This window comes from Hippocampus guttulatus, chromosome 2 (genome assembly GCF_054856545.1).
Source record: "Hippocampus guttulatus isolate MCC_2025c chromosome 2, RoL_Hgut_1.0, whole genome shotgun sequence".
NCBI lineage: Eukaryota > Metazoa > Chordata > Actinopteri > Syngnathiformes > Syngnathidae > Hippocampus > Hippocampus guttulatus.
In genome coordinates this window covers 17838461-17849089 of record NC_141262.1, presented here as the reverse complement: position 1 = coordinate 17849089, position 10629 = coordinate 17838461, and the positions used below count along the sequence as shown (strand labels likewise).

General features: G+C 41.8%; 1 protein-coding gene across 1 annotated transcript; it reads right to left on the bottom strand.

Moving 5' to 3' along the window:
• Nucleotides 1-112: 112 nt before the first annotated feature.
• On the bottom strand, nucleotides 113-5879 carry gabrp (gamma-aminobutyric acid type A receptor subunit pi). The gene is made up of 10 exons (XM_086099990.1): nucleotides 5611-5879; nucleotides 3954-4019; nucleotides 3764-3876; nucleotides 3625-3692; nucleotides 3298-3515; nucleotides 2741-2823; nucleotides 2422-2559; nucleotides 2164-2316; nucleotides 1019-1212; nucleotides 113-937 (listed from the first exon to the last, which is right to left on the bottom strand). Exons 2-10 carry the CDS (start codon nucleotides 4004-4006, stop codon nucleotides 605-607), a joined length of 1353 nt encoding a protein of 450 aa, XP_085956116.1. The 5' UTR covers nucleotides 4007-4019; nucleotides 5611-5879; the 3' UTR covers nucleotides 113-604.
• Nucleotides 5880-10629: the final 4750 nt, after the last annotated feature.

The following is a 10629-nucleotide window of genomic DNA, read 5'->3' as shown; positions in this document are numbered from 1 at the left end:
AGCAGTATCAAAAATGATTTTTGTTATTATGTTCACACAAATCAGAATTTGTTCAGCGTTTGCTCGTCCTGAAATTAAAATAGCCTCAATGATCCACAACAAAACAGCACACCAGCTTGTCCTGCATCACTGTTTTATTATTCTAACGTTACATGCTGTGAAAGTGATTACAGAACATGGTCTGTCTGCTACAAACGATGTATTTAAAAACACCAAAGAAAAGGCAGTCAGATGGAACACAATCAAGCGTGATGCAGCTGAAAGAGACATTTTCTATTTACTTTTTTTTTTTTTTTTTTACTGCTAGTTGACTCATTCTTCTTTGATTTGTCAATGGGCAAATTCCAGGCTTGGTAGAATCATGTGATTATCATGCATGATGTGATGTATGTAGACGTGGTTTCTGGTAGTGACAGCCGCTCTCTATTCATTTGAAGCTTCACCGTTTGATTGAAAGTTGTTTTTTTTTTTTTTACATATCACTTCTCAACCAAAAGAGTGTATGATGACTTCAGATCCAAGCGACTGGCCCGGGGTCTCCATCGGGATTGCAAAGCAGCTGCGGGGTGGTGAAACGAACTCAGCGGCAGCTTGTGAGCAGCTCTCAGAGAAAGAGATAATAAAGCCAGTAGAGAATATTGACAAAAAGGAATGCCGTGGGGAAAACGGTGCGGGCATGGCGATCGATGTTGTGTGGATTTTCCACAATGAAGATGGACGCTGCCCTCCTCGAAGCATCCTTCACTGACGACAGGCCGCAACCCTGGCCTGGTTTTTTCGCCTTGGTTTCACCGGTGGCCTTTGTGTCACTGTTGTCTGACTGTTCGGTCGGTTCCTCGGCATGGGAGCTCATGATGACAGAATTCTTCGGTTGGGTGGAGCTGACGATGGTGATGGAGCCGTTTCCACTGGACTCGTTGAACTCTCTCACAAGATCCTAAAACAAAAAAAAAACTGTCGCTCTCAGCATGTGAGAATCACCCAAATATATTTTTGCTGAGGTTTGAGCTTGGCCCACCCTGTGCAAGTCCTCTATGGTTTGATGTTGCATGGTGTAGAAGTGAGCACACGCGTACTCCAACAGGGCTCCAAAGATGAAGGTAAAGCAAATGCCCAGGTAGACATCTATGGCCTTAATGAAGCAATTGGCATTCGGTAGGGAGGTGCGAGCGCCCATCATCAGAGTCGTCATTGTCAGGACTGTAGTAACACCTATGAGCAGATCAGTTTCATGTCAGTGTAGCTCCACTTTCTTTTACCATCGTCCTCATTCGGGTCACGGAACTTTGACTCTGAGGTTGGTTTGGTTGGTTGTCAGCCAATCGCAGCCTTCCTAGTTCTTATACCGTCTCTATTAATCAGACTATAAGGTCTCCTGATTCAATTACCTTTCGTCCATGTAATTGAACTGCTGTCTGGGTGCTTGTACGGTAATTATTGATTCAAGAGTCTCCTATTTAGTGTTATCCTGTATTGCCGTGTTCATTTAGTAAGGCATTTCACAAGAAGTGACCTTTGTAGTGCACAGCTCTGCGTTAACACATTACACATACATGTCCAAATAATTGTTAATCATTTTACAGGGCGACAGTACAGTGGACTCGTGATTAGCACATATGGTGAAAAAACTTTTTTTTTCCCCAGACTAATTTCTCTGAAAATCACAATCTATCTAACCCAAAGTGGATTACAGAACCAAATCTGATATTTCGATGAATCCGATCCCACTCATGTCAGTTTTTGTCTATCACGTCCAGTATAGTTTTGAGCTATAGAATCCTTGTTTTCTTAAGAACGTGGAAGTGCAGTCTTTTGGCAACGGATGCGACATTAGTGTCGCAACAAAAATACCGAACAAAATCTCACACATCAAATATCTACATCAACAATTGAGAGTTATGTATATTGGACTGTAGACATTTTTATACTCCACTACGATACTTACACCTACTGTAAGTATCTGTTAGAAAAGCTCAGAAACAAAATATATTTCTTGTGTGCAACGTCATCATTAATTTGTAACATAAAAGGTATCAACAAACAGAATATTCAGGCATGCAAGCACACGATTCAAAGGGTTCAAATAACTGCGAACCGGTTCTCAAAAATAACCGCTTTTCGATTTCCATCCCTATATGTGACGGTGATGAATCTGTTACTAACCAATGCAGGTCCTGGCTGGTACAGAGGACTGGCTGATCCAGAACGAGACCCAGGAGAGGACCACCAAGAGAGTAGAGGGAACATATGTTTCCAAGATAAAGAACAACACGTTTCTGCGCAGTGCAAAATGCAGCACTAGCTTGGGGTAGTGTCCTGTGAATGACGACACACACACACACACACACAAATATATATACACACATGAACCCTTTAGAAATGTATAATAATTCCCAAGTGTACTGCATGTAGCTGACGGACCAGTCTCGTACACAGCCTCCGACACAGATGTGTAGTAGCTCTCCACGCTATACTGAGCCAGCCGCAGTGTGTCCAGACCACTCACTGAATCGTTCCCTCTGGTCCAGAAAAAAACAACATCCTGCAGGTTGTAGCCCCCTGAATAGACACACACCAAAACACTATTCTCTTTTCTGAGTTTTCTGAACTCAGCCAAGCGCAACCCTTTTGTAGTCAGTGTTATACTTACAAAAAGGATGATTGGAATGATGATGATGATATGGAGGAAGGTGGTGGAGAGGAGGGTGGGTGTCAGTGAGTTGGAGTTGCGGTTACTCACAGCTTTCTAGCTGCAGGGTGCACACCTGTCTGTCCATAGGGTATTTGGTCAGGTCCATGTTGCAGGCGATGGTAGCTGTGATGCTGTTGAGACAACATTGGCCGGTTGGTGTGTACATTTTTTTTTCTTTTTCAAGAAAGCGACAGGGTCTATGTGAGAATGTCTGAATTTATGTGCAGGACATGTCATACGTAATATTGTTTTGCTCCATGTTTAGGTTTCACTATTTAATGTAGATTTGTGATAGTGAAAGTCACCCTCAGCTGTTCATGGAAAATGCAAATACAAGGTATCAGGTATTTTGAATACCGTATTTTCCACACTATAAGGCGCACCTAAAATAATTCAGTCTGTCACTTTTGGCTTAGATAGTGTAGCAATTGCTGCAGTTTCATGACCAACTGTGATTCTAATAAAACCTTAGAGCTTTTCGTGAGCACTTCAATATGACAACTTTTGCTCACTCACCCTTGCATGCCATTTAGTAAATGTACAATAGCTCTTTTGGTGCATATGGCCGATGTGTTGTGGTTGTGAAGCAAATTGGAGGAATGTACCGAAGCGCATAGAGAACGGTCCCGTTGCTGAAGATGCGTATTAGGCGGTTTTCCACCGTCACATCATGCAAGAAGGAGCGCTTTGAGTCAGGAATAAAGGTGTCGGGGATCCAAAGAAGAGACACTAGGCGTCCATCCACACTGACACTCTCGTTCCCTGGGAACACGAGTCTGGAATCGCGCCACCGTTGGCGTAGGAAGATAGTTGCAGTATAGTCCTGGAAAGAAACACCTTGGTGTATGAAATCAGCAACTGTTTTTTTTTTTCATTGCCTCATTCACATGGAAGACGCATCCCACTGAAAAATAATAGGCTGAGTATTGTACCATATTGATTTCAGAGATGGCATCGATGCTTGCAATGTCAAGACTCATCCCAATTTCCACAGGACCCTCTGTCAGAGAGACACAAGAAGCTTTTTCAACCAATGAATGGATAATACCAACTGATCAAACTTGATTGTACCATTGAAATTGGGTCTTAGGTAGCGGTTGTATCCTTTCATCAGCTTCTGAATGGTTGGCAGGAGCTGTGAGTCGTTCCATTCACCCCAGCGATGGCTGGAGAACATGCAAGCACTGGAGACCGCAGACGAAAATGTGAAATCAATTTCAGCACCCTCCGTGGCCCAAAGTGTGGAGCCGGGGTGTCTCACCCGAGCGTGAAGGTCAGGCACATGCTCAGCGGCGTAGGCAGTTGGACAAGCATTTTGGATCAGCAGCTGAGCAACAACAAATGTGAAGAAATACTCTGTGTCCATAAATCATTATACAGACTGTATTTATTGTAGGATGTCATATATTTTTGTGGGGGGGGGGGGGGGGTATTCTGTTATTTGGAATTTGATGCACAAAAGCTGTACATTTCCTTTTAACATTCACTAATTGTTGGGAAACTGAGAATACTAATTGTTGAAGCTTTGAAATTGGAATTCTTTCCTGTTCTTTCAACTTCAACTTGCAATTTTGTATTTTGCACATCATAATGTGCCCCACAATTTCAATGGGAAACAGGGCTGGACTGCTGGTAGGCCAGTCTCGCACTTTCTTCTTGCAAAGTCTGCTGTTGTAACACCTTCAGAATGTGGCTTGGCATTTTCTTGCTGATATACGCAGGGACGTCCCTGACATAAACATGAAGTTAGGGTTCGTGGGTTAGGGTTGGTGTTAGGGTTAGCCTTTAGGGTCAGGGTTGGTGTTAAGGTTAGGGGTTAGGGTTATGGTTAGGGCTAATGTTAGGTTAGGGTTAAGGGTTCGGGTTTGGGTTGGTGTTAGGGTTAGGCAGTTAGGGTTAGGGTTAGAATTAGGGGTTTACGGCTTCGGTTCCTGGTTAGCGTTTGGGATTAGTATATGGGGGTTTGGGTTTCGGTTAGGGTTGGCTTAGGGTTAGGATTCTTGCCCAAACACTTTTATCAGACATCTGGTGAATGATTTTATTTAATTTTTTGTCATGTCGCGGGCTGCTAAAAAATGGATTGCGAGTCGCAAATGGCCCCTGGAACCTAGTTTGTATTGCGCTGATCTACACTCTGTTGCTCCATGATGAGTGTCTTGTCCAGGGAAACCAAGACAACGAAACAAATTCCCATGACACTAGTCCTGCATACTGTATGTAATTAGGACTGAAATCCGTGAAGAGGAATGACTATTAAATCATTGTTTTGTTTTCTTGCTTGCAAGTTTCACAGGACATGGAAAGTGTCACCTGCTGATTCATGGAGCTGTTGCCTCATGGTTTATTCACAAAGCCAGTCCCATAACTAATTATATTGCTAACTCATCAAGGATTCACCTTTGTGTGATGAGTGATGCATGTCCCCGAAATGAATCTCCCTGTCACGAATAGACTTCATCCTCTCTCAGAATAAAAATGGCAAAAGTATTTTTTTTGGTTTTCCAGCAATTCCCAAATATGTGGTCCGGTTGCAGTCTTACTTAAGGGGAAGCTGTTCCATCTATGTATTATTCACGAAGTGGTGCCATTTTAAACGATGTTTATGGCAACAATGATTTCCCTTGCTAATGGGTGTTATGAGAGTGAAGACGGATGAGATGTAATTTGTTACTCTGCAGTCAGCTATGATAAATTCATGCCCACATTTTTTATACTGTTTTTGTTCCTCTGGTTTATCTTCGTAGCTCTTTCTATGTGTTGCTCCCCTTTTTCCTCGAGATGCTTTTTACTTACTCAAATGCATAAAATACCCCATGTGCATGCATGTCTACCACTACGTACATTTTTTTTTTTTTTACACTAAACCAAGAAAGTTTCGTCAATTGCTTGATTGATTTTTCTTTTCTCTCTTTTCTTACCTGTTTGGGTATGCACCGAAGATCTTCCGGATTTCTTTGTCCACCTTGTTCTTCTTTGCCCTCCTTTCTTTGTTTCGTCTTCTAATTTTTTTCTGGAAAAGAGATTCGTCTTTTTAATCTCTTAGTTATGGTAGCATCCAAATGTCAGTCCATCAATGAAGCTCTCATTTGGTCCCGGCGTGCTGGTAATGTTGCTTGTTTGAGTATCTGTACATCTCCCCACATCTCTGCACAGCTGCCGTCATCTCCGAACAGAGCTGTTGTATTATAGCCCCCTCCTTCCTCCTTTCCCCTCTCTCTTTTGCAACACATCCCTTTCACTCATGCCTCACTCACCTCCACTCTCAAATGAACATTAAGCGAAAGTACAAATGCACGTCCTTCAACCCCTTTGACTGTTCTCTCTCACTCATCCTCACACATCCTGAACTTAATCTCAATACACCCTTGAGCTCCTCCGCACCCTGACAATCACCTCCTCCTGCACCTCCGATCTCATCCTCTCAAGCACGTCTCAACTCTAAATCTGCTCCCTTGCATCACCGTCACGATGTGAATGTTTCTCTTTTGTCATATTTAGGGTTTGTAACACCAGTCCCTTACTCACAAAGATTTTGCAAAATAGTGACATCAGTCTGACCAGAGTACCTGTCAGTAATCCCTAGTTTGCCTTGAACGGAATGCTGACCTGGGAGAAAATTGTGGCTTAATCTCTTTTTTATAATGACTGCGTTAGAGGCGACATATTCCAGAAGAAGGATCAAAGGGTAAGAGAAGAAAAGAGAAGGCACTGACTTTGATTCAAAGCTAGGTGTATTGTGGAACTCGTAACGATGAAGTCTGATCATTTTTCATCAGCCTGTCGTTGTCCAAGTCACTCTTTGTCACGTTTGTAGACAATGTAGTTGCTTTTTTTTGGGCCACATGGGAACTATGTTAGTGCTATTCTGCTGTCAAGGTTGCTGTCCTCCAACGTCGCAGATTGATGATGTACTTTGTTTTTCGGAGCGCAGGTGAGTTTCATGTGGTCTTGGGTCCTGTGAAATCACTGTTTGAGGCATCTACAAGGAAGCAGAAACAGAATAGATTTTTGGTGGAGGAAGGAAATTACATTATAAATTCTCCAACCAACTGCTCACAGTCACACACATAACTTTTTTTTTTTGTAGCGTGATGATCGAGCTGGCTGTTTGCACTTCTCGATGAACTCCTTGTTTTCCTCCTCACAATAACTGTGCCACTGACTTCAAGGATCTCAGTGAGTCACATCTTCAGATATATTCCCTCTTCAGTCTTCTCTGCTGTTTTATTTTGCAAAGAGTCTGTGCACTTTTGCGAAGGAAGCACAAAATATCTTTGGAACGAGAAACAACTTAATAGCACATAATGCTTGGAGAAGAGGAGAGCTCATAAGCCTGACAATTTGACAGCTGAATACTGTTTATTTCGCTAGGAGGAGGGGATGTATTTGTGTTACTAGTTTGTGATAATTATGGTGTAAGCAGAGATGTCAGCTCGGCAGATAAGTCACTGTGCGTGTGTGCGTGCGTGTGTGTGTGTGTGTGCGTGTGCGCACGCCAGCAAGTATATTTCAATGGATTTTATTTTCTCACTTTGACATCTTTGTCAGAGTGTTTCACCATCCCATAGATCACTTGTTATCTTAAATCTTTTTCATCTTCATATGATTTATGCCTTCTTCTTTTGGTTTCCTCATTTAGTGGTTGTATATCCCGAAGTACCATGATTGAATCATTTTAATTCTATATATTATCTATATATTTGCAATAGACACCGACTCAAATTAGAGATACAGTCAAAATCGAAAATCCACACACAATCAAAGCAGTGCCAAGGTGAATGGAGCTGAGATGATAATAGACTTTCTCTCTCTATCTCTCTCTCTTGGAGTATGTATGTGTGTCTCTAGGATGAATAAGCGATGATGAGGTCACTGCATTTCACATAACATTGCCCTCATCTTTGCATTAGCACCAGTGAAAGGAAACATTCCTGCCCACGCACTGGCCCGGTGATTTGCCATTATGTGACAAATGAAAAGGCCATAGGATGTAGTGCACGGGACAGGGATAAATATCTCTTAAATGACTGCGATGGTTACCATGTCCAGATGTAACATGTACAGTGTTGTGGCATCACCATTTCCTCTGAACAATCTTTGTGTGATCAGTTGTTTGTCTTTCATTGAACAAACACTGGCACGGTGAGCAACTGGTTAGTACGTCCGTCTCACAGTGCAGAGGTGCAGAGTTTGGTTCCGGTCCCAGGCCTTCCTGTGTACAGTTTATACGTTCTCCCCGTGCACAAAATCGTCCACAAAAACATTCAACATGTTGCATGGAAAATGTCGCCGTCATGTCATAGAGTTCAGATATATGTCCATTTTCTACTGCTTATTCTGATAAAGGTTATTGATGATCTGAAGTCAATCCCTGATGATTTTTGGAATAAGAGTCAATTCCAGGGTACATACTGTATTGGAATGTGGAATGAAACCAAAGTACCGAAAACAAAAAAAAGGTAAAAACATTTTCAACATGACCTCTGCTTTTTAATTACCCCTACCAAAATCGGGAGTGACATTTGCAGCACTGGCAATAATCTGACTCCCTCCTACCGACCTGAACTACCTACCAAACACCTCACCCTCATTCCAGTCCCACTGAAACCTGGAATTTTTGGATTGAATGACTACAGGCTTGTCAGTCTGGCATCTTTTGTCATTAAGTTTTTTGAACGCATTGTGTTGGACCACCTGAAGAGTTGGTATTTGAAACCTGGACCTTTGAACTGAGAGGCCAATGTGCTAACCAGTCAGCCATTATGCCGCCCTTCAGTTGGTATTTTAATCCACCTCTTAATAGTGCCATCACATCAGGAAACATCCATCCATCCATCCATTTTCCGATCCGCTTGGAATTCCAGGCCCTCCGGACCTCAAGTGGCAAGTCAAAATCAACTCTATCAGCAAAACGACTCAAAAAGGACGCCACATTTGTGCCTCAGACCAAGACGAAGAAATAGCCTATATAGCTGCCTCCTTGTGTTTCATTTTACACTAACATAACACCGGATCACCTACAAATCACATATACTAAGCTCACTCCTGTAGTGACTGATTTTAAGCTACGCTGCCCCTTTATTAAATCACTCATCTACTGAAAGTCACTGTTTTTGTCAGAAACATGACTTGTAGAGATGTTAATTTTTTATCTTTAGTGGCATGCGGATAAATCAAAATGTCGCTGGTGCAATGTGATAAAGCAAGAACTGTTTGAGTGAGTGATCGCTACAGTTAATTCGTTTTCATGAGAGAATCCCCTTTACCAGATAATAATCTGTTCGGCTATTTCAAGTTCACCCATTCGTAAATGTTTTATGGAACAACAACAGCAGAAAATCCCGCCTTGGTAACATGTGGCAAAATGTTAAAATTGCAACATCTGTGTTTATCGATGACATCACGCACAGGGTTTCACACTATTGTTTCCTTACAGTACAGTCATGGTGTGTACCGATGGAAATAGCTTACGCGAAATAGCACTTAAATACTTTGGTAGCTAAAAGGATCTGCACATCACCTTCCACACTGCAGTGTCCGTCGAGCGGTATTTCTCTTTCACTGTTGTTAATTTAGTCGCACACTCTGATATCCAAAGCAGCTGTACCATTCTGTCGTTAAATGGCTCAATATGGCGCGTTGTTTGGAGTCCAGGTTTGTGTTCAAAATAGAATTGAAACACGAGCCTGGTGTAAGAGAAGCTGAGCGGCTTCATAATAGATATTTCATTTTCGTCAGTGTACTGAGTATACATTATTTATTGGTAGGCCTGTCGTGATAACATTTTTCTGTGGACGATATATTTACTCAGAAACAAACATGATAAATGATATTACTGTTTGTTTTTCTTGTTTTTTAATGCCACTGATAAATTGATGATGTTACAGAAAAAAAATTAAGTAGATCTTCTTTAAGTGTAATTATATTTCAATTATCAAAATGAAGGACCATTTGTATTGAAATGTAAAGCCTGGCTCTTTGAATTACTGTTAATATAAATATATGTTAATGTTTTTAACCCTAGAGCAGCTGATACTTATCAAATACTTTGAGAGTTTTCCTCTGACCTCTTGGTAAAGTGTTAAGGAGTCTAGACACCTTGTTCACATGGGCCCTGTGTGTATTCAGGTAATGGTGGACAGCCCAAAAAAGCCTCCTGTTGGACTTAAATGTCTACAATTCAAGTAAAAGGAAAAGTTTACTTTTGATAACTGAAATTCTATTTTGCCCTTCCCCAAGCTTAGGTGTTGGACTGCTTTGATTTTGAGCCAACCATTCAGGATTCAAAAGTTCAGCAGCAGTTGGATGGAACACTCCATCAGTAATTCCGTCAGTATTGTGTATTGAGATAGTTCCATGAGCAATGGTACATGACGGAATTCTATAAGCGTGTTTGCCACAAGGGGAAGCGTTAGCAGCACTGTGATGCGGCGTGCAAGCAGAGAGATAAATGTTATAGGAGAGAGAGAGCTACCTGGAACAGCCTGTACTTCCCTTTCCATTTTGTTGCCAAAAAGCACATATCTTGCCTCAACTTCTGTTCCTCTTTCCACGAGTTGCATCTGTTTAGAACGAGGACATTATGCTCTCCATTTGTTACTGTACTATGTAAGACATTGTTTTAAAAGTTGAAGCATAAGCTCACTAACTGCGTGCTGGAGTTAATCAGAATGTTCATAAGCCTCACACCCTGAATGCTGACAAATGTCATAATAGTCCATTGCTTAAATGGGCCCATTGACTGCCTCATTAAAAAACACAGCATGGATATAGAAGTGGTTTGCAACAACCCCCCCCCCCCCACCCTACTCTTTTTTTCCATTCATGTTAATGGTCCACAGGTTCACATTCAACTCACATCTGATGGAGGAGTTTCAGCAATCGCATCTAATCAAAGTGAGTGCAGTGTTCATCCCAGACTCTCGCTGCTCCAGTCT

Bases quoted from the DNA above. Each gene is read 5' to 3' on its own strand.
- gabrp (XM_086099990.1), bottom strand. From the start codon at position 4,006: ATGCTTGTCCAACTGCCTACGCCGCTGAGCATGTGCCTGACCTTCACG. The intron at 3,516-3,624 runs GTACAATACTCA...GTTTCTTTCCAG, and splicing joins CCATCTCTGAAATCAATATG to GACTATACTGCAACTATCTT. The intron at 2,560-2,740 runs GTGAGTAACCGC...GTGTCTATTCAG, and splicing joins CACCCTGCAGCTAGAAAGCT to GGGGCTACAACCTGCAGGAT.